The sequence below is a fragment of the Erinaceus europaeus genome, chromosome 9 (assembly GCF_950295315.1).
Source record: "Erinaceus europaeus chromosome 9, mEriEur2.1, whole genome shotgun sequence".
Taxonomy (NCBI): domain Eukaryota; kingdom Metazoa; phylum Chordata; class Mammalia; order Eulipotyphla; family Erinaceidae; genus Erinaceus; species Erinaceus europaeus.
In genome coordinates, this window is record NC_080170.1 from 93,885,350 (window position 1) to 93,909,052 (window position 23,703).

The following is a 23,703-nucleotide window of genomic DNA, read 5'->3' on the forward strand; positions in this document are numbered from 1 at the left end:
TGTAAACTATAATAATTCTTCCAAGTTTATAGATATGGGTTATCATTATTTTTTTACCAGAAATTCTTAATTCAAGAAAATACAGCATGGAGGAGGGAATCCTCTGAATCATACTCACTCTTAGACTCTGATCTGTGGGTACAACTGTTGGCTTTGGGTATGTGACAATAGATCTTCATTGTGGTATTTGTTAATTCAGCTTTGAAGGCTCGTATTCCAGCCTAGAGCTTGGCATATAAGAGACAAAATAATAAGAAAGGAAACTGATTACAGAGCAATATGATGGTGGGTGTGACATCATGAGCAATTTTTGGGGGGAGGATGAAGTGCAAAAAACTTAAATATTGAAACTATCTGTTTTCAAAATTATTTTTCATAAACTCCACATGTTCCAGTTTAGTCTTATAATAAATATGAATTACTCAGTAGGAGATGAGAGAGCCAATATTTATCATAAGACATTTGGCTTTAGAGTCAGTCTATTGAAGAGAACACAGCCTATGAGACCAAATCTATTCGTCTACAGTGGTCTCAGGCAGTCTCACCCAAAGACAGGAGTCATAAAGACAGGTTACCTTTATGATATTATATAAAGCCTTTGTGTTAAGTACTTTCTGGACTGTCTTCTGTTATAGCCATGATATCACTGAAATATGAAATGGATATAAAATTTGGTCCATTTTATTTTATTTGCATTTTATTTGAATACAAAATCCAAAAGCCAGGTTAAGCTCTAGAAAGCTACATTTATTAGTCATGCATCCCAACTGCTTACCATATGCCATCAATTAACACATATCACAGCAGTAATTAAGTGACTAAAAGGTATATAAGTTAGTTGCCTGGAAGGCTGTACAGTGGGAGAGCACAGGACTTACAAGCATGAGGTCCCTTTACCATGTTTACTAGACTGATGCTCTGGACTTTCTCTTTCTCCTTTCATTAATGAATCAATCTTTTTAAATTGTACATAAAGCAAATTTGCTATGCATTCCATTTATAATATCTGTTACAGATTTTCAGTACTCCACTACCTTTCACAACTTCTCATGACTGTCCTCAGTTATAAAAGCTCCTGCCAGTTTCCTTTAAACCCATGCCAGCTTCTGAACCAGAAGCCTGATAGCCTCCACTGCTTCTCTTTAGCTGCCATTTAAACATAGAGAAACAAGTGGGGAAGAGGGCTCCTGAGGTGATCCCAAGGCAAATTTGATAATGCAAACTTGACTCCTACCTGTAAACTATTCCACTATAACAGTATACACTCCCATGAAAATAGGTGTGACCTATGTACCCTTTGGCCTACACAATGCTCATACACGCTCTTTCTGCTTATTCTCCTCTCCAGACTCTCATACCATTTTTCTCTACCTGTGTCCTCCTCTAACCATTTCCACCCAGAATCTCTGCCTCTTGCCTGTTTTTGTTCATCCCCACTAGCTGAACCTGTTAGGCAAGTATTATCAAAGCTAACTTTACAATAATAAAGCCAAGAACAAACAACTGTCTTTATTAGGCATTTTCAGACTGCAAATGGACAACAGCTTTGGACAAATCAATGTGCCCTGCCCCTCTGGGATATTTCTTTTGGGCATCAGGATGCAAATTTTCTTTATAGCCATCTTGTGCCTGATTGGAACCTTGATAAGTAAAGAACCTTTATGCCTTTACAGCTAATTGAATGCATCAACTCGTCAAGTTTTACAGAACCAATATTTTCCCTGTTTGATGATGCAATATTGCTATCATACTAGGTACCTGTCTATATGACCTCTGAATAGATTTAAATATAATTTTTGAGGGACATTTTGTCCTATCTCCAAGAAAACTGATGACTAATCTTAGTAAAATCAGGTCAGTCTCTCAATTTTAATCTCAGTTTTCACAGCTGATATCAACATGATTGATATTTCATGTACAGTATAAAGTATATGGACACACCATAAGGTGAAATAATAGCACTTTAACAGTTCATCAGAGAAATCTCTAACTCTATTTTTAAAATGGAGTAAAAGCTTGCATTTGAGAGACCCACAGATTTTCTGTGGTTTGTGGTTAGTCTCCTATAAAAATAGAAACACACACACAAATATGTGTGTGTGTGTGTGTATATATATATATATTTCTTTTTCTTCAACCAGGGTTATCACTGGAGCATGGTGACTGCACTACAAAATTCACTTTCTTTTCTTCTATCTGATATGACAGAGAGGAATGAGAGGGGGAGGAGAGAGAGAGGGAGAGAGAAGAAGGCACCATTAGCATTACTTCATTACTTGTGAAGCTCCCCCCCACCCCTGGGCCCCACAGGTGTAGACCAAGGGTTTGAACCTGCGTCCTTTTGCATGGTAACTTCTGCACTCCCTGGGGTGCACCATCACCCAGCCTCTCAGCTGTTTATTTCTTATGTTTCAATGAATTATTTTACTTACATTTAAAATGTACATTATCTATTGAATAGCTCTTCACCATGTTCCAGCTTTCTGGTCCTTTTTCTAGCCATGTCATCATCTCTCCAGACAATAATTTGGATCCACTTGCATATCAGACTTCAGGCTCAGGGGAAAAAAAAAAAAACTAGTATAGTCACAGGCCCTTTGGAATAGAACTAAAATATACCTACTAGCTATCTACAAAACTTAGACCCACCCCCAACTCTTCATCTGCACTACTCCAGCTTTTAGGTTCATGATTAGTCAACAATTTGTTTCACTTTGTATGTTAACTCTCTTTTCAACTACCAGGTTCCAGATGCTAGCATGATGCTGACCAGACTTCCCTGGACAGACAACCCCACCAATGTGTCCTGGAGCTCCACTTCCCCAAAGGCCTTCCCCATGAGGGAAAGAGAGAGACAGACTGGGAATATGGATCAACCTGTCAATGCCCATGTTGAGCGGGGAAGCAATTACAGAAGCCAGATCTTCAACTTTCCGCATGCCACAATGACCTTGGGTCCATACTCCCAGAGAATTAAAGAATAGGAAAGCTATCAGGGGAGGGGATGGGAGAGTTCTGGTAGTGGAAATTGTGTGGAGTTGTAGCCCTCTTATCCTATGGTTTAGTCAATATTTTCTTTCTATAAATAAAAAATAAAAGAATAGGAAAGCTGTTGGGAAATTGTGCAGATGTGGCTGAACATTGGCAGGGCCCACAAACCACTATATTTCCATGCAAGTATTATTTACAGATCCTCACCATGTTATCCCCTCAGAGTATTGCTAATTCAGTTAAAACCATTGTAACAGTTGCTAAGGAAGCTTCCACCTTCCCGGCATGGCATGCCTTTTGCCTCTCTCTACCCCTTCTTCTTCTAGCGTTTGCCCTTCTTCCGTAGCCAGTCAACAGCCTCAGGTTGAGCCTGATGTCTGCTTGTTGCTGGCTTTGAAAGTGACTGGGATCCATGTGGATTCAGTCGGCTAGGAAGGATCGTCAGTTTCCCCAATAAATGGGTACTCACGGGATGCACCACGAGAAGGTCGATCCAATGCATCCCTTTCCTAGCCAATCCCATCTGACTTGCCACTTCCAGAATTCTCCTATAAAAGTCGCTCCTGTTTGTGTTTTCTCTTCTCTTCCCCTCTTTTCCCCCCTCTCTTTCCCCCTCTCCTTCCCCTCTCTTTTCTTTTCTGCATCCCGACCTAGAGAAGGGCTGGTGGGCACAGCGGGAGGTGGCCATTTTGCTAGCTCCATATGGCTTAAACCCACTGTGCCCACACCCAACTTGAATAAAGATTTGCATTCCCGCTCCGCCATGAGTTCCTGGTCTCTTTTCTCTCCTGAGCACAACCCGACAGAAAGCTATCAAGGGAGGGGATGGGATACGGAGTTCTGGTGGTGGGAATTGTGTGAAGTTGTGCCCCCCTTGTCCTGTGGTTTGGTCAGTGTTTCTTTTTTATAGGTAAAAAATTTTAAAAATATTTTTAAAAAAGAAAGCAGTGCAATGCATTAGTATTAGCTAAGTAACAGACAACCCTCAGTCCAGCACCATCTTCTCTGTTTACTTTTCCAAGTTGCCTAATAACTTTTAACTGGATTTCAGATCACTTTTTTTTGTAGCCTCAATCCAGCTATACTAGCTTTTCGATTTTATTTATATAAAATAAAATGTCAAGTTTTCCGTGGAGAATTGAATAGAGAGAGAAAATAAGAAAAATTAAAATTTACCTTCATACTTGGGTCAGTGAGAAGGGGGGGTTTCTTAGAAAGATGGTAGCTCTTGGGAGAGAAGAGTGACATACAATCCTGCTTAGTTGGTTTTTTTTGTTTTTGGTATGACTTTTTGACTAGCAAATATCATTTTCTCTTCTCTTTGCAGGAATTTTCAGCAGTGATGAAGTGGAAGCTCTGCCATGTGGTGCCAATCCAAGTAATACCTTTATATTGCAACTACAGAGAAGCAAGGAACATTGATTACAAAGAATTTAAAAGCTATAATAAAGTTGAGTAGAAGTCAGTTTTTTTAATTGAGGTAACACAGACATGACATTATGTAGATTTCAGATATACAGCATTATAAATTAGCATATGCGTAGTATCACTATACATGTTTGTCACCAAAAATCTAGTGTCCGGTGTTCAGTCATCACTACAAACTAAGCTCCTTTGCCTAACCCTCTTGCCATCTTTCCTGACACCACTATTCTGTTCTTATAGTCTAAAAGTTTGTTTTTGTTTTCCTTTCTGGGTTGTAGTAGATTAATGACGAGTAAAATCATATGGTATTTATCTTTATCAGATTTATCTCACTGACCATAATAATGATTTGTATTATCATCACTGACAATTCTAAATCACATCAATGGTAAAATACTTCTCCCAAAAACTATTACATATGTTGTTGCTTAAACAATTTTTGTGTTTTGTTGATATATATATTTCAAGTCAATATAATTTATTATAGTTTTCATTTTACATAGAAGCTAATACAAAGAACTTCTTTTTAAGTCCTACATATTCAGTTTCAATCATATACTCTCTTTTTATTGTTGTAGTTATTATTGGTTTTTTTTGTTTTTGTTTTTGTTATGTCGTTGTTGTTGGATAGGACAGAGAGAAATGGGGAGAGGAGGGGAAGACAGAGAGGGGGAGAGAAAGACACCTGCAGACCTGTTTTACCGCCTGTGAAGCGACCTCCCTGCAGGTGGGGAGCTGGGGGCTGGAACTGGAATCCTTGGCGCAGAACCTTGCGCTTTGCACCATGTGTGCTTAACCCGCTGCGCTACCACCCGACTCCCCATATACTCTCTTTTTATTTGAAGTTATATTTGCTTTCTGAGAAAAAGAGAGATGGGCAGGAAGAAAGGCCAGAATATCTTTCCATCATATGTGGTACTTGGATAGAAAACCAAGACTTCATTAATAGCTTGCTCTCAACCACAAACTAACCTCATTATCACAGCTTTTAAAGAAAGTCTGTGGTCTGGGAGCTGGTGCAGTGGGTAAAGCACGGAAGTTTCAGTCATAAGGCCCTAAATTCAATCTCCAGCAGCACATATATTAGAATGATGTCTGGTTCTTTTTCTCTTTCCTCCTAATTTTCCCATTAGTAAATAAATAAAATCTTAAAAATAAATAAAGTAAGTTTGCAACAGTTTAGAAACATTCAAGATTGTATTTGTGTTTAAATTCCAGTTCTACTAGAATGCCTACAGTTAAATAGTGGATTCTAAACCAAATGAAAAATCATCTGGTCTGGCATTACCAAGGCAACTGTAGCTTTTTTCATAACAACACTAAGCACTAATTTTTAAACTTATAATTTTGCATGGCTGGTGAATGATGAGGTTATAAATATCCAAATGGGCTTTGACAGAAAAATGTTTCCCCAGCACTGTCCAAAATGAACAATGAAGTTATAAAGGCAAATGAATGGAACTTGAATTACACCATTTTGGTTATTCTATGAACTTTAACTCTGTTGATATTTCAGAGTTAATTTCAAAGAGTGTGCCAAGAAAGAGGTGTGCTACTATTTTTGTTTGGTAAGTGCAATTTTTCACTCATACAGAAATACAGTGAATTTAAACAGTGACTTAAAATTGACATTTATTCAATAGCTTTATTTCTTCAGATTGTAATTGTAGACACTATCATAATGCATTAAAATAATTGAAAGAGCTAACTGCCTCTTAGATATAACCTTATAAATGACTCCTCCTTCTAAAGTTAAAAATAAGGTAGATTCAGTCAATTTAGAATATAACATTCTGCTAGAAAAAAAATGGGTGCCTCCAAAAAAAAAGGCTTCATAGAAAAATAATTATCTCATCTGATAATTAGCATTTCTTTATTAAGTGGAGGTGTGGAGGTGGCTTTAAAAAAAGGATGTATACATTTGAATAAAAAAATAGTTTCCTGGATTTTGTCTTTTATTACTTTCTTTCCTCTCTCTTTTTTTTTTTTTCCACCAAGGTAATTGCTGAGGCTTGGTGCCTTTACTACAACTACATCTCTCCAGGTAGTCATTGTTTTCCTCTTTCATTTATTTAATTATTTTATTTTGATAGAGGGTGAGGGTGAGAGACAAAGAGAGAGGGAAAAAGGGGTGGGGTGAGTGGAGGTACACCAGGTTAAGCTCACACAGAACGAAGTGCAAGGATCCGTGTTCGAGCCCCCGGCTCCCCACATGCAGTGTGTGTGGGGGGGATGCTTCAGAAGCAGTGAAGCAGGTCTGCAGGTATCTATTTTTCCCTCCCCTTCTTCCCCTGTCCTCTCAATTTCTCTCTGTCCTCTCTAATAAAATGGAAAAATTGGCCACCAGGAGTAGTGAATTTGTAGTACTGGCAAACATGCTCCAGTGATAACCCTGGAGAGGCATAAGAGAGAGAGAGAGAGTCCCGAAGCACTGCTCCACAACTTTTGAAGCTTATAACCTGCAGGCTTGAATCCAGTTCCTCATGCATAGTAACCTGGGCACCATACCTGGTGGGCTGCCACTTAGCACCCTCAATTCTTAATAGAGTTAAATCCACATTCACCAATTAACAAAATATCCCTTAATAGCAATTCAATGCCTTGGTGAAATATATGTCAACTAGTGGTGATCACTTGGTGCTCTGTGCATTTGCTGTCTCACTTCTGCTGATTTTCCTAGACATCTTCATAGTAGGACATGAAAATAACTGATATTCTCCAAGACAATTCTACCTGATTAAAATATCAGTTGAGTTTTATGTATGCTAACAACATTCTTTTTTTCAAATACCACACCTTTCACAAATACCACCAAAGAAGAAAACCTGATAATCACCATTCAACCCAAGAATGACATTCTCAGTAACTTAGAAATAACAACTGTTTGAGGTGGAGTCACCACAGATAACCAGACCAACATAGCCTTTCAAGTACTATTCAATTTACAGCTCGTCTAGTTAATTATTCATCCCACAGCTTCATTTCTAAGCTCACCTAACCTATAACATTTTGTAAGTTATGGTGAATCAGATGAGTGAGTTTCTGACATATTCAAGTAAAGAAAATTATTTAAAACTGATTTTCATGCTCTTCATTATAAATCCAGATTCAGTCTGGGTCACTGTAATCAAAAGTCCTCCTTTTTTCATTTGAGTTACAGACACTTAGTCCTCTGGACGTAATGCAGTCTCCAATAAATTTTTAAGGATTTTTGGTGTGTTTTGGCCCTCCACTGATATAAATGGGTTGCTGGCAGTAGGTGATGTTCACAGATATCTTTTGAGAAGATATGATTCAAGTGTCATTTAAATGACTGACAATCCAACTTCTCCCTCAATTCAATTCAAGCATTGATATTTCCATTGTTTTTGGTCTTTAGACCACATCTTCTTGAAGAAAATGTATTGCTCCTTATGCTTATCCAACCAAATGTGCCAGTCACAAAGCTCTGTGTTTCATGTACCTTTGCCTTCAGGAAAACCATATGGCTTTTTGGAAAACATGTTCAATGGTAGATCAAGGAATGATGAAGAGCATACTGTCCAAAAGGGAATAAATAAATAAAATAAAATAAAATAAAAAGAGCAAACTGTCATACATTTAAATGTAAAGTGATATTTCCAGTTTGTTTTCCCCCCATATATTCATGCTGTTAAACTATGACAGTTCATTCAAAGTATCTATTCATGACAAATAAACTTTCAACCATTGTAGGTGGTTTTATTGGCAGTAACTCCTTCTGGTCTTCTGGAAAAGGTGAAAGAATTGCCATATGAAGAGTAGTCCTGGGGAGATAGGTGATGGCACATCTGGTTAAGCACACATATTACCAAGCACAAGGACACAGGTTTGAGCTCCCATTCCCCACCTGTATGGGAACTGCTTCCCTAGCAGTGAAGCAGGTCTGCAGGTATCCATCTTTCTCTCCCTCTATCTCCTGGTCCTCTTGCTATCTCTGTCTTATCTTTTAAAAAAGAGAAAAGAAGGAAAAAAGGAGGGAGGGAGGGAGGAGAAAGAAAAAAGGTAAATAAGAAAGAGATGGAAGGAAGGAAGGAAGGAAGGAAGGAAAGAAAGAAAGAAAGAAAGAAAGAAAGAAAGAAAGAAAGAAGGAAGGAAGTACAGGCAGGAGAAGTGTATTTGTAGTGACAGCACCAAACTCCAGTGATAACCCTGGCAGCAATTTTTAAATAATAGTGATAAGTAGTAGTAGCAGCCCCCATGGGAATCACCCTCACCACAGATAATGAGTAGTAGGTCAATGTGCCTGTATTGGTTACATTTATTGTGGGAAAGTCCACAGTTTTTTGTCCTGGATGACAGCCAACAAGAATGACACCTATAGCACAGTCACCTCATAGTGGATGTCAAGGAGCCACCAAGACTTCGGCAGCATGGACTGCTCCCATCATTCTTCCTGGAAACAATCACTCAAACTCTGTTTCTTACTTACTTTGAATTTTCTAGGAAGCAATTTTGAACATATTTACCTTGTTCCCCTTTCAAATCATCGAAGACACTATTGACATCCATGAAAATGATTTCATGCGGAAACCAAGTTGACTGGAGGTCCATGGTGCTGTGCAGGCAGGAGGAAGGCAGACAAATAACATTAGAACCATATGTCACCCACAACCCAGTGTTGCTAGAATGTTATTATTTGAGAAAGCAGATCCACTGGGGAAGACTTGCCTTTAAACAAAGCATCCCTATATCTGGCACATCTCTATGATTGTCCAAGCAGTTACTAATAAACACATTTAAAGTATGTTTCTAATAGTCTAAATTTTCCGTCACATTCATCAAAAGTTAGACACAGGATCCCAGTGGTGACAAACTGGAAGAGAGAGCACACACATTATAGTGCCTAAAGATGCAAGTTCAAGTCCCTACCTGCAAAGAGAAAAGTTCACAAATAGCGACACAGTGTTGCAGGCATCTCTCTCTTTCTCTCTCTCTCTAGCTCTCTCTCTTTCTCTCTCTCCCCTTTCTTCTTAATTTTATTAGGGACTCAATATTGATTTACAAAATCATAAGATAAGAGGGGTATAATTCTAAACCATTCCTACCATGAGAGTTCTGTATTCCTATACCCTCTATTGAAAACTACAGTAGTTCTAAGGTTGCAGATATGGCTTGACTATTATGTCTATAACTATCTGTTTATATTTACATATATTTGCTATTTTTCTTTGTTCCTTCCTTCTTTTCCTTTCTAAGTTACAACTACACCTATTACTACCTCCAAATGTTCTTCCATTTTTCCCTCTGAGTCCTGATGAAATTGGAGGTCAGAGCCCTCTTATCATCTTCCCCCTATCATTTTACCCACTCTGGGAGTATGAACCAAAATTCTTTTGGGAGTATAGAAGGAGGGTGTTCTGGTTTCTAAATTTGCTTCTCTACTAGACGTGGGCATTGGCATGTCAATCCATATCCCCAGTCTGTTTCTACCTTTCCCTCTTGGGGTAGGGCTCTGGAGAGGTGAGGTCCCAGCACACATGAGTGAGGTCATTTGCCAGGGAAGTCAGGATGGAATCATGATATCATCTGCAACTTGGTGACTGAAAGGCAGTAAGATATAAAGCAGACAAAATGATCAATGAACAGGAACCAAAAAGTAGAAATAGAGCAGATGAGAATAGAGATCTTAGGGTGGAAAGAAGCAAGGAAGTATATTTTAGGTATATCCCTATAAATCCATGACTACTGTAGTTTTTGCCTGATTTTGATAGCTAACATGGAGGTGGACAAAAATATTGTCTGAAAGGACTGGTGTCAGAGTTAAGAAGAGGGCCATAAAATTGGATTAGGATAGAGAGTCATTCCAAACTTGAGGAAAAGCCATGAATAAAATTAACTGTTTACCTCATCAGTCTGATCCAGGGCCCATATATATATTCATATTTAGCACAGGAGCCTCTGTAACCTCTGAGTCCCTGTTGGTCTGAGCTCACAGTTCATGGTCACAACTGGGAACATTCTAGATTGTACTCATCTCAGGACCAATCTTCAAGCAGCAGGGTAACATGACCTATCCTCCCTTTGGAGAGTAGGGAAGTCCCTACCATTGCTACTTTACAGAGAGGACAAGCTCCTGGAGTCTCCCAAAGGAGAGTTTATGATGACCTTCTCGATGGAAGTGACCTGTGATGGTGGAGAGAGGGATCTAGTAGTGGTTAATCCCTTATTATCTCCCTACCATTTGATACTTTATAGTGAGGGCAAGGTCCTAGAGAGGCCCACAGGAGATCTTATGATGTTGTTCCTGATGCAAGTGGCCAGTGATGTTGGAAAGAGGGATCTACTAGAGCTCTAGGCCTATATTGTCTATGTATAGGGGAATCCAAGGATTTCCTAACTAGGGCTTCAGATGATAGGATGGCATGGTATTAACCAAAAAGGCAGTCACTAAGTGAGCCAGTTTCTTGCCCTTATCCAGCTTTTGTAGTCCTATATCTGAAGAGTTTAGACTTTCACCCAGTTGTTAAAAGGGTTGAGTGTCATTTGTATTGAAACTGCTAACAAGTTTATGGGGTCTGCCTCATTGGGCATATTACCAAGCTTATTCGGTTTAAATCTAATCAGTTAGAAAATTTATGATGCCTTATTTAGGCCATTCCACTTAGATCCCAAGCTTATCAGGTCTAAGTTTTGTCATAGAGGGCTATTAAGCACATTTACTTTGAGATATATGATTGTCACTTCTTTATAGATACATGTACACCTGTACCCAGTACCCTAGGTCCTAGCCTGTATCTAGTATCTGTAACTTTGTTACATAATGTGCCATCTGAAATAGTAGTCCCACTAATCTCACTAGATTAGTGGAGTTGGGAGGTTGGCATTTCAGGCTTGGTGTCTCTGGCAACAATCTGCAGGAATAAGTCAGTAACAGCATAACATGGCATGGAAGCACTGTAGTGTTCATTTAGTTAAGGTCAAAAGAGGAAGTATGTTGGTAAGGGATAAGAGAGAAGAAACATCAAGAAATATGACCGTAGCCCTAGAGAGTCCAGAACTAAGAGAAATAAGGATCTTACAGAGAACGGGAAGGGTTCCTTGTAGTCTTAGAAAGAATAAAATAGCAATAGTTAACAATTACTATAACAAAGTTAGTTGGGGGATTGTTTTTCTATGAAAAGTCAATGGTTAGGATCTACCATAATATACTTGTCCTCACTATGTTTTGTGCCCTTTAGGGCTATTTGTTTATCACTATATTTTAGATATTGACAAGGCCAAATTGTTTTAATCTATCTGCCCTAAAGTTGTGGGTAACTTAGATATTTTAAAACTATATTTACAAATATATTTTTAGAGCTCCTTGAACAATTTAAGCCCAGTGTCGGAATTTGATATTTGATCATCTTACAAATCTGAAGCTTTAAATATTTAGTCTTAAGAAAATATATATACTTCAAGCTATGGTCTAGGCAGTTAGAAAACTTGAATTATTATTTCTATTTTTCCTCCCTGACATGTTAACTCAATAATGATTTATGGGACTACTAATTAGTAAGATTATAATATCATACCTTCCCCACCACACAAGGTCTGTGTCCCTTCACTCTCATGCTCCTAAATAACCACTATGATTTTCCTACAGTCTTGGAGATGGGTTGAATTTTTGCTTGTTTTCAAGTTTCATTCCACATATGAATGAAACCATCCTTTATCTCCTTATATCTTCACTAAGCATAATCTTCTCCAATTGTATCCATTTTACCCCAAAGTATACAATATCATCTTTGTATATTGCTGAGTAAGTACTACATTGAATATAGCTCCCATAACATTTATCCAGCCATTTGTTTTGGTTTTTTTTATTTTTTATTTATTTATTTTCCCTTTTGTTGCCCTTGTTGTTTAACATTGTTGTGGTTATTGATGTCATCATTTTTGTTGGCTAGGACAGAGAGAAATGGAGAGAGGAGGGGAAGACAGAGAGGGGGAGAGAAAGATAGACACCTGCAGACCTGCTTCACCACCTGTGAAGCGACTCCCTTGCAGGTGGGGAGCCGGGGGCTCGAATTGGGATCCTTACGCCCATCCTTGCGTTTTGCGCCACGTGCACTTAACCCGCTGCGCTACTGCCGGACTCCCCCAGCCATTTGTTAAAGGGCATTTTAGTTGCTTCCCTATTCTGGCTATTGAGAATAATGCAGCTATGAACATATAACCCTTTGCATTAGTGTTATTATCTATTTTGGATAAATGCCTAGGAGTGGAATTGCTGGATCATAAGGCATTTCCATTTCTTTTTTCTTTTTTCTTTTTCTTTCTTTTTTTTTTTTTTACCTCCAGGGTTATCAATGAAGCTCAGGGCCTGCACTACGAATCCACTGCTCCTGGTGGCCATCTTTTTCCCATTTTGTTGTTGTTATTGTTTCTTTTGTTAGATAGGATAGAAAGAAACTGAGAGAGGAGGAGAAGACAGAAAGGGGAGACACCTGGACACAGGCTTCACTGCTTGCAAAGCAACCACCTGCAGGTGGGGAGCTGGAGGCTCAAACCTGGATCCTTGCACAGGTCCTTGAGCTCAGCACTATGTGTGATTTACCCAGTGCACAACCGCCCAGCCCCTTTATTTGAATTTGTTTAAGGATTCTTCATACTGTTCTCCACCGTGGTTTATCAGTTTGCATTCCCACCAACACTGTAAGAGTTCCTCTTTCATCTTCTGCTGTTTTGTTGATGAAGGCCATTCTCACCAGTGTGAGAATATGGTTTTAATTTACATTTCTATGGTGATGAGTGCACTGAAGCTATTCCACATATATCTGTGAGTCATATGTCTCTCTTCTTTAGAGGAATGTCTTGGATCGACCTTCTCGTGGTGCATCCCGTGAGTACCCATTTATTGGGGAAACTGATGATCCTTCCTAGCCGACTGAATCCACATGGATCCCAGTCACTTTCAAAGCCAGCAACAAGCAGACATCAGGCTCAACCTGACGCTGTTGACTGGCTACGGAAGAAGGGCAAACGCTAGAAGAAGAAGAAGAAGAAGAAGAAGAAGAAGAAGAAGAAGAAGAAGAAGAAGAAGAAGAAGAAGAAGAAGAAGAAGAAGAAGAAGAAGAAGAGGAATGTCTATTCATATGTTCAGCTCACTTTTTTATTGAGTTGTTCTTTTTCTTATTGTTGAACTGTATAGATTCTTTATAGATGTTTTTGATATCAACTGTTTATCTAAAATATGGAGTGCACATATACTCTCAGTTGCTAGGTTTCCTGTTTATCCTTTTGGGTTTTCTTTTGATATGTACAAGATTTTAAATTAGGTAATTTAAAATTTAAATGTGTTCAGTTTTGTTTTTGTTTTCCTTGCCCATGGGGTGGAGTCTCCAAACACAACTTTAGTATTAATGTCATGAAATGTTTCACTGATATGTTCTTCTATGTATTTTATACTTTCAAGTCTAATGTCCAGATTTTTGATCCATTTTGAGATAATTTAGATGTATGAGGTTAATTGTTGGCCTAGTGTCATTGTCTACATGTGGCTATCCAGTTCTCACAGCATCATTTGTTAAAAAGACATTCTTTTCCCCACTGGGCATTTTTGGCCCCTTTGTTGTATATTAGGTGCTTATACATGTGTGGTTTTAGTTCTGGGTTCTCTATCCTATTCCACTGGTCCATATATCCATTTTTGTTCTAATACCACACTGTTTTAACTACTATTGCTTTGTAGTATTGTGAGGATTTAAAATGGGTACAGGTATAATCAAAGGGAAAAATGGGTACAGGTATAATCAAGAAATTGCTGGCATAGGTCAGAGATCAAACCTGGATGGTAGTCAGCTCCCAGAACAATAGAACTGTAAAACATTAACCAGACCTAGAGTAGGAATAAAGCTAACTTTCCGCTTCTGTAAACCCTGCTGCTTTCAGTAAGGTAGGATGTTTGCTTCTGGGAAAACAAGATGTTTTTGTACCGAGATGTGGTGCAAGCCTAGGAACCCCCCCAGTCATTAGATTTCAGATAAACAAGCTAAGTCCCAGAACCTGTGCAAAACTACTCTATGTAACCAATGCTGGCATATGCTGCAAAAAGTGTAAAAAGATGCTTGTTACTGTGCTTAGGCGTTCAGTCTGTGGGTAGTTCCTGTATCAGTCTTCCCTGGACTGGGCCCTCAGCTGAGTACTCAACCACCTTACTTGGTGTGGAGTATTGTTTCTGTGTGGATAATTCTATTCCATTACATTATAACCTGAGGTCAGGTATTGTTGTTAAAGGAGCACTCAGGGAAAGGAGCTCCTGAGGATTATTTTTCTAAGTTCACACACTTGGAACAGGGACACATGCGTATAACATAGAGATTTGCACATGAAAAGTGGATTTTTAATTGGTGGAAGGTTATTTTTGCACTATAGGAAGAGAGAAGATTTACTCCAGTAAGCCAATGAAAAGCAAGTGCCAGGGTGATGTCAGAAGGAGTAGGGAAAAGAAGGATGAAGGGGCGTCTTTGATTCCCTGCTTCTCTCACTCTATTTTTGGGTCCATAGACCCTTGGGACATCCTTTCTTCTGAGTCCCTTCCCTTTCCCTAAAATCTATACTTTGCCCAACTAAATAAAGGATCCAGAAATCGCACCCTTAAATTCATGTCCTGTGAAAATTTTTTCATCAGTATGGCAATGAACGTGAGGAGGGACCTCCGTGCGTGTCCACATGGGTCCCCCAAAACATTGTGATATCTCTATTTTCCTTGTTTCCTCATGAGTGGTTTTGCTGACAGGCTGAACTTCTTTTAGTCACAAATGCTTCCTGATTTTTTTTTTTAATGTATTCTTTCCTGTAATTCAGTAGGCTAACGCTCCTGAGGTCATTGATTAAAAGGTCACAATTCCCCTGTCTCACAATCAGCACTGTATGTTGCCTTGACTACTACTGTGCATAAAGGGAAAATGGTATCACGCTCTGCCAGAGCTCTAAATTGTTTGTGTTTGGTTTCAGTCCCACACCCTTTCTTACCTCAATCATAAGCAAGCACCCACTTGAGGTCACTGTGGTGTTTTCTACAGATGTCTTAGCTGTAGTTGGTGAATTTTGTTCAGTTTGGTAGTTTTAGATATTTGTTATTTTGGGAAAGAGTCTGATCTGGTCACTTTTACTCCATGGCTATGCTTCCGGAAGTTCCTCTTACCTCCCTCTCAATTTCTCAGTCTAAATAAATAAATAAATAAGTAGGTATATTCAATCCAGGAGAGAACTTTAAGTCTTTTTCTAGGTCTTCAATACACTTACCCATCACATTATCTAATTTGCTTACTTTGAACTGTGACTCAAATGAATCAACAAATAGTGAATATTATTGATATTTTATAATTAGTACTTCAAATAATTGTGTTCTCCTGGACAGAGGGATAAAAAAAATGGTCATTTCTAGATGTTGACAGTACACCAAGCACATCACCAATTACTAGTGATTCTCAGTGATGATGGTTATTGTCCTTGCTGTTCAGACCCATTTATCCCAGAACCTTAAGTATGATCCTGTCTCTTTGCATGCCATTCCCAAAAGAAGCTCTTTTATTTCCCAGTCTATTCCTTTTTTTAAAACTTAATTCCCTCAAAAAATAAGATAACCAACTGTGTCACCAAATAAATCTGTGCACCTGAAACTCAAAAAATTTTATTTTGATCTTCACCTTTCCACTACTCCCCAGATGAGGATACCCAACACTCTCTGCTACAGGGTCTACGTCAGTGTCTGCTAGGCATGTTAAATTCACCATGATCAAATATGATATAATGTTCTCATCGTATCTATTTTTCCCTTAGGAGTTCCCTTAATCATCACTTTCAACAAGTTTCTCAGGATGTAACTTTGACACCTCACTGATATTTTCCATGTACTCTCATTCAGTCCATTAGTAAATGCTATAGAGTCTCAATTTTTTATGTAAAAACCCAACCCTACTCAATTTTTACTCCTTCCCTGACTTGTCATTTGAGACTGAGAACTCTCTGTAAACACTGCTGCCTGGTGTCCTTGCTTTCCTGTTTTCTCATCAGTCTTTTTCTTTACTAAGGTCAGCAGTGACCTTAGTAAGCTTTAGAAAATATAAATCATGATCTTACGTGGCTCCCCTGAGCAAAACACTCCAATAGTTCCCTGTCAAGTTAATATAGCCCAAAACCCTGCTGCAAGCTTACAAGCACCAAATAACCTGGTTCTGGTTGTGCTTTTGAACTCTTTTCAGGCTTTTTTCTTTCTTTCTTTCTTTCTTTCTTTCTTTCTTTCTTTCTTTCTTTCTTTCTTTCTTCTTTATTTCACTCACTCTCATCACATTTCTCTGTTGTTATTCTTTTAACACCCAGCCGCCTCCTGGCCTGAGGTTCTTTACACCTGCATTCTGTTTCTCTGTAGTTATTACTTATGGTATATAAAGAGGCCATCACATGGCAAATCTTCCACCTCAGCATTCCTGGAAATTCTTCTCAAAGAAGTTTCAACAAGATTTTTGTTTCTCCAAAATTTGACATCATTTTATCAGCCTAGAGCTACTCTCTTCCTGAAAGAGTCCTCCTTTCTCAGTGACCCCAAATGTGAAGATAATGTTTTAATCATTTTTTTTAAAAAAATTTCTCTCCCCATTTAATTCTCCACTGATGACTTGACATTTTGTTTTATTTATATCCAATGGTAGTCTAGGAGTGAGGCTGCAAAATCTGGTTAAATCTCATTAAAAGTCTCTAGGTATACCATTGCTTGCCCCTTAGCCTGGAATGATTGCCCCAGATTTTCTTGAAGCTCATCCCTTAGTTCTTTGTGTCAAAGCTCACAGATTGTCTTTTCTGAGTGTCCTTTACTGAAAATACTGCATTATGCAAAAGCATAAGGACAGCTTTAATTGTTTTGCTTTGATTTCTTCTTTTTTCAGTATATTTTTCAGCATTTTACATATCAGATATGTATCTCCCACACGAGAGTGTCATTTCAAGAGGTAGAGACTTTGTCTACATTGTTTACTGCTAATTGAGCTGAGTCAAAATTGGCACAGATAAATTCTTCAGCTACTGAGCAAACACTCTCAATTCAAACTCATCTGGCATTATAATTCAGGGGTCTATCAAGTATTCTCCAACAGCGGGTAAGCTTCAGCAGGGCTACAAGTGTCTTTTTCTCTCTCTTTCTCTAACCCCCTCTGTCCTCAATTTCTTTCTGTCCTATCAAAGTAAACTAAGAAAGGAAAAAAATAGCCACCAGAAGTAGTGAACTTGCTATGTAGGCACTGATCCTCAGCAATAACCCTTGTAGCAATAACACACACACACACACACGGGTGCGCGCACACACTCACACACCCTGATTTGACATGGTTTTGAACTACGTCTAGTCTTTACCCCATATTTGGGGACTATTCATACACTTAACAGCAGATAATATTGATATGTTTAATTATAGGATGTTGCCCCAAACACCAGTGATAGAATATCATAAAAACAGAATTTTCACTCTTACCTTATAAAATCAAAAAAATTCTGACATAACAGGCTTAGCAACCTTAAATAACAATTGTAGAGTCCTACTCACTTTTTCAACTATACATGATGGAGATGGATATGATGGTGGTGGAGTTCAGGGAACCTAGAAGTAAATAATAAATTGTAAGGGGAAAATCTTTAATTTCTACAAAAAACAAAATTCTTGCTTCTAAAATAAAAAGCCATAACCTCCAATAAGTCTCGTTTTACCCTGACCTTTCTGTCCTGTTTAGGGTTTGAGCTGAAGGCGTGTCTTTCAGCCTGTGACCACGAGGAGACATAACGAAGAGTAAAAGCAATGAATGAAGAATGATGAAGAAATAGGGGAACTTAGGGCCATGTGCCACTCTGCTGAGCCTCTTAAATTACACTGCAATAGGACAATAAATCCCTGGTTAAGGAAATAGTACACTACCTTGTTTTCAAGGTAGCACTAATCAAGATTTCTGTTACTTTCTCAAATATGGAATTAGCCAGATCATTGTTAAGATCATTGTTAAAACAGGTGCCAAGTGAGGTTCTCATCTAAAAGATCATAAAACCCCCTCTTCCTGATTAAGAATAAAACCAGAGGTCAATAATGTTGTGCAATGTTTGCCTTAGTGTTCTGCCAAGAAGAAAGAGGAAAGAACAAAAAAGGCAAGAGGACCACCCTTGGCCAGGATTCAGAACAATCACAGTTACTGTGTATTATGAATACAAAAAGTTAATCACAGTTTCATATCACCCTGTCTGGCATAATTCTTTGCAAATATACTGGGAGTGTGTTTGACATGTTATTGGTGCCCAGCTCAACATCAGGGTATAAAATACCCATCTAATGTGACCTTGCAGACATTTATTGATCCTTCCTGCAAGTAAATCTGCTCTGCTGATACCCTCCCTGCTTCTCCAAACTGCCTAAAGGAAATCAATCTCCTCTATACTCTCACAAGGTTCTCCACTTTCCCTTGTCCTTTCCTCCTCAGCCCTGCTGGAGCTCAGAGATTTCAGCTTCTTTCTGTTTTTTTCCCTATCTCCAGGACACTGGCTTTCCAAAGGATGAAGTCAACTGCTTGCTTCATGCTCACCTTCATTCTCCTTCTCCAGCTGATAATCTCAGGGAGTAATCAATGTTCCTTAGAATCAGTTGTGGATAAAAAGGTCATGGAAATTCTCAATAATCTAGGTAACTATCTGGGTTTGGATGGGGGTCGGGAGCTCATGGGTAACTTCTTATTATGCCTCCTGCTACTAACCCCTAACTTCTCCTATTCCTCATCTCTAGATGCCAACCTTTTATTAGCCCACTCAAGTCCAATCTTTCTAATCAGTTACTTTTTTTTTTACTATCACTTTTTTAACTCTTTGTTAAAAGTTTAAGTTTCTCTGATGATAATGAAGTGACAGAGGATAGTAATAGTTTATGAGCATTACAGTCATATGTAATGCGACTTTTTTACATAAATACTTCATTTAAATGTGCAAAGGGATGATGAGGGAAATACAGGTATTACAAACATTTTACAAAAGAGAAAACTAAACTTTAAAACCTGGAAGTTTATTGCACCAAAGCAAAAGACTCTGCAGTGGGGTGGGGGGGAGGGTTCATGTCTTGGAACATGATGGCAGAGGAGGACCTAGAAGGGGTTGAATTGTTATGTGGAAAACTGAGAGATGTTACACATGTACAAGATACTGTATTTTACTGTTGACTGTAAACCATTAATCCCCAATAAAGAAAAAAAAAACCTGAAAGGTAATCTGGCTACAGACTATGACTCCTCTGAATTAAGACTGAGAAAGGATATAGAAGTAAAGTTTTGGGAGTCGGGCGGTAGCGCAGCAGGTTAAGCGCACGTGGTGCAAAGCACAAGGACCGGCTTAAGAATCCTGGTTTGAGCCCCCGGCTCCCCACCTGCAGGCGAATCGCTTCACAGGTGCTGAAGCAGGTCTGCAGGTGTCTATCTTTCTCTCCTCCTTCTCTGTCTTCCCCTCCTCTCTCCATTTCTCTCTGTTCTAACAACGACAACATCAAAAACTGCAACAATAATAACTACAACAGCAATTTAAAAAAAAAACAAGGACAACTAAAGGGAAAATAAAAAAAAAGAAGTAAAAATTTATGAGAAATACTCCTTCTCTCCAATGCAGAGATCAACTCATCACCAAAAAGAGAGATGTCATGTACCAGTGTCACCAACTCAGGAAAACTGTCCACTTGCCCAGCAGGTAAGTAACTTCATGAGCAGAAATAGGAGGTAAGACACACTACTTACCCTCATCCTTTCCCCGGCCCCTACACACCTCCCCTCACTACATGTTTGTATTAACCTGAAGCTGAGTCATATCTGCTGGTTTTTGGAGAGCCCCTGCCCCATATTATTTCCCAGTTGCTGTTGAGGGATCTAGGGTATTTGTCTCTTCTCATCCTGCTTTCCATTCATGACAACATGTACCAACCATTCCTCCCCTCAGCTATCCTACAGTGTTCATGATACCAACTACCGCTTCCTATCATTCATCTCCCTTTCTGAATATATTCCCTTGCTATGATAGGTATACACAAACACAAATGTGAATCTGTCATGAATCTAATGAGAAAGAAATTTTCTGGTACGTCACATTCATGGACTGCTTTGAAGGCCCTATACTGACATTTGTTTTAGTAACATCTGCCTTTTATTCTTTAGGAAGTTGATCAAAATTGAAATAGAGAAAAGGTTATGGCTTTAAGACTCATGTGAATCTATTTCTGAGATGCACAGGAAAGGAAGATGGTTAGGAGTGGGCCTCTATTCTCTTTTTAAAATACTTTTTATTAGTAATTTAATATTGATTTACAAAATCACAAGATAACAGGAGTACATCTCTGCACCATTCCCACCACCAGAGTGCTGAATTCCCAAGTCCTTCACTGTAAGTTAGAATAGGTTGCAGATAGGGGCTAATAATTGTTTCTACAACTATCAGTCTATATTTGTATGTTTTTGCCTATTTTTTCCCCATCTTCTTTTCCTTTCCAAGTCACATATACATCTATTACTATATCCAAATGTCCATTCCTTTTTCCTCTTCTCTCTTTGAGCCCCAATGAAATTGGAGTTCAGAGCCCTCTGATCATCTCCCCCTATCATTTTCCCCCCACTAGGAGTATGGATAAAAATTGTTTGGGGGGGTACAGAAGGGGGAGTTGTGACATCCATAAATGCTTCTCCAGTGGACTTGGGTGTTGGCAGGTCAGTCCATACTCACAGTGGGGTAGGGCTCTGGAGAGGTGAAGTTCCAGGACACATGAGTGAACTCATCTGCCTAGGGAAGTCATGATGGAATCCTAGTAGCATCTTCAGCTTGGTGGCTGAAAGGAGTTAAAGTGGGACCAAATGATTAATGAACAGGAACCAAAAAGTAGGAATATTGCAGATGAGACTAGGGATCTTAGGGTGAAAAAGAAGCGAGGAAATCTGTTTTAGGTATGTTTCTAGCTGCCTATGACTATTGTAGTTTTTGCTTGAGTTTGATAGTTTTGTAGATTTGCTTGAGTGGACAAAAATATTGTCTGAAAGGACTGCTGTGAGAGTTAAGAAGAGGGCTGTAAAGTTGCATTAGGACAGAGAGTAGCTCTCAGACTTGAAGAAAAGCTATGAATAAAATCAACTCTTATTTCAATTTTTATAAATAAAAATTATATCTATTTTATATATAATAAATAATATATAAAGTTATAATATATAATAAATAAAAATTATATATACATTAATGTTTTACCTCATCCACCTGACCTAGTGCCCATGTATATATTCATATTCAGCACAGGAGCCTGTGTAACCTTTGAGTTCCTGCTGGTCTGTGTTCACAGTCCATGGTCACAGATGAGAGCATTCTAGACTGCACTCATTTCAGGACCAGTCTTCCTGGAGTAGCAAAGTGGGATGACTCAGTCTCTCTTTGGAGAAGGGGCAGTCCCTACCATTGCTACTTTATAGAGAGGACAAATTCCTGGAGTGGCCCACAGGAGAGCTTATGTTGATGTTCTTTATGGAAGTGACCTGTGATGGTGGAGAGGGACCTATTAGAGGTTAGGCTCCTATTATCTATGTGGGAATCCAAGGATTCCCTAAATAGGGCCCCAGATGATAGGATAGCCTGGTATTAACCAAAAAGGCAATCATTAAGTGAGCCAGTCTCTTGCTCTTATCCAGCTTTTGTATCCTTTCTTTATCTGATGAACTTAGACTTTCTCTAAGTTGTTGAAGTATTGATTGTCATTTGTTGTATCCAACCAGAATTAGGTTTATAAGGTTTGTCTTCTTTGGGCCTTTCTGCTAAATTACCAATCTAATTTGGTCTAAGTCTGGTCAATTAGAGAATTTATGATGCCTTCTTTAGGCACGTCTACTAGGATTCCAGGCTTATTAGGTCTAAGTCAATGCCTGTACACCTGTACTCTGTACCCTAAACCCTAGCGTGCCCTAGCCTATATCTACAATGTATAACTTTGTTAAATAATGTGCCATCTAAAGCAGATCTAGGTAGTCCCATGTGTTAGGCAAGATCTCATGAAATTAGAGGAGTTGGGAGGTTGACATCAGGCTCCGTGTCTCTGGCGACAATCTGCAGTAAGAATTTAGTAGCAGGGTGCTGGGTGATGGCATACCTGGTTAAGCTCATATGTTACAAAGTGCAAGGAGCTAGGTTCAAGCCTCCAGTCCCCACCTGCAGGGGGGGGGAAGCTTCACAAGTGTTGAAGCAGGGCTGCAGGTGTCTCTCTGTTTTTCTCCTTCTCTATAACTACCTCCCCTCTCAATTTCTTGCTATCTCTATCCAATAAACAAGTTAAAATATTCTAAAATATTTCAGTAGCAGCATAACTTCTGCCTTTTATTCTTTAAGAAGTTGTTGAATATTAAAATAGATAAAAGGTTATGAATTTAAACCCCATGTGAATCTATTCCTGAGCTGCACAGGAAGGGAAGATGGTTATCGGTGGACCTCTATTCTCTAATGGTTCCATGTCTATGTCTCATGTGCCCATGCAGGAACTGTTGTCACTGGCTGTGCTTGTGGTTATGGCTGTGGTTCCTGGGATGTCCAGTCAGGAAACACATGCCACTGCCAGTGTAGTGGAATGGACTGGACCACTGCCCGATGCTGCCGCCTGACCTAAACAAGTTGAAAATGAGATTCCCTGCTTCCCCAGAGACCCACCCTACTGGGGAAAGAGAGAGGCAGACTGGGAGTATGGATCAACCTGTCAATGCCCATGTTTAGCGGGGAAGCAATTACAGAAGCCAGACTTTCCACCTTCTGCAACCCACAACGACCCTGGGTCCATGCTCCCAGAGGGATAGATAATGGGAAAGCTATTGGGAAGGGGATGGGATATGGAGATTGGATGGCAGGAATACCCCTCTATCCTATGATTTTGTTAATGTCTCCTTTCTTAAATAAATAAAAGAAATAAAAGAAATAAAGCACAATGGTTAAATATTAAAAAAAAAATGAGATCCCAGCTGTCTGATCATGACAGCAATGAAACCATAACCTCAAACAGGAAACCCAATTCCAACTTTCCTCATATAATAAAGACAACTTTTCATCTCTCCATATTTATATTTTCTTATTACTATAGTTCTGTAGGATGAGTGTAGGTCTATAACTAGGCCAACATCCATAATTCACATGTCTGAGAACTAAGGACCAAGTATGGCTCTATACTGTTGTGTCTAATGACACATTGTAGAACTTTTTCACACCACTCTTTAACCCTGAGCTCCACAAACACAGAGGTTCTAATATCCAAAGGAGAAATGC

At 39.0% G+C, this 23,703-nt stretch overlaps 1 protein-coding gene across 1 annotated transcript; it reads left to right on the forward strand.

The window, feature by feature from the left end:
- Window positions 1–18,706: 18,706 nt before the first annotated feature.
- RETNLB (resistin like beta) lies at window positions 18,707–23,468 on the forward strand. Its single transcript, XM_007522174.3, has 4 exons — window positions 18,707–18,845; window positions 18,933–19,078; window positions 20,044–20,121; window positions 22,929–23,468. The coding sequence occupies exons 2-4, from the start codon at window positions 18,952–18,954 to the stop codon at window positions 23,054–23,056; spliced, it is 333 nt and encodes a 110-aa protein (XP_007522236.1). The 5' UTR covers window positions 18,707–18,845; window positions 18,933–18,951; the 3' UTR covers window positions 23,057–23,468.
- The last annotated feature ends 235 nt before the right edge of the window (window positions 23,469–23,703 follow it).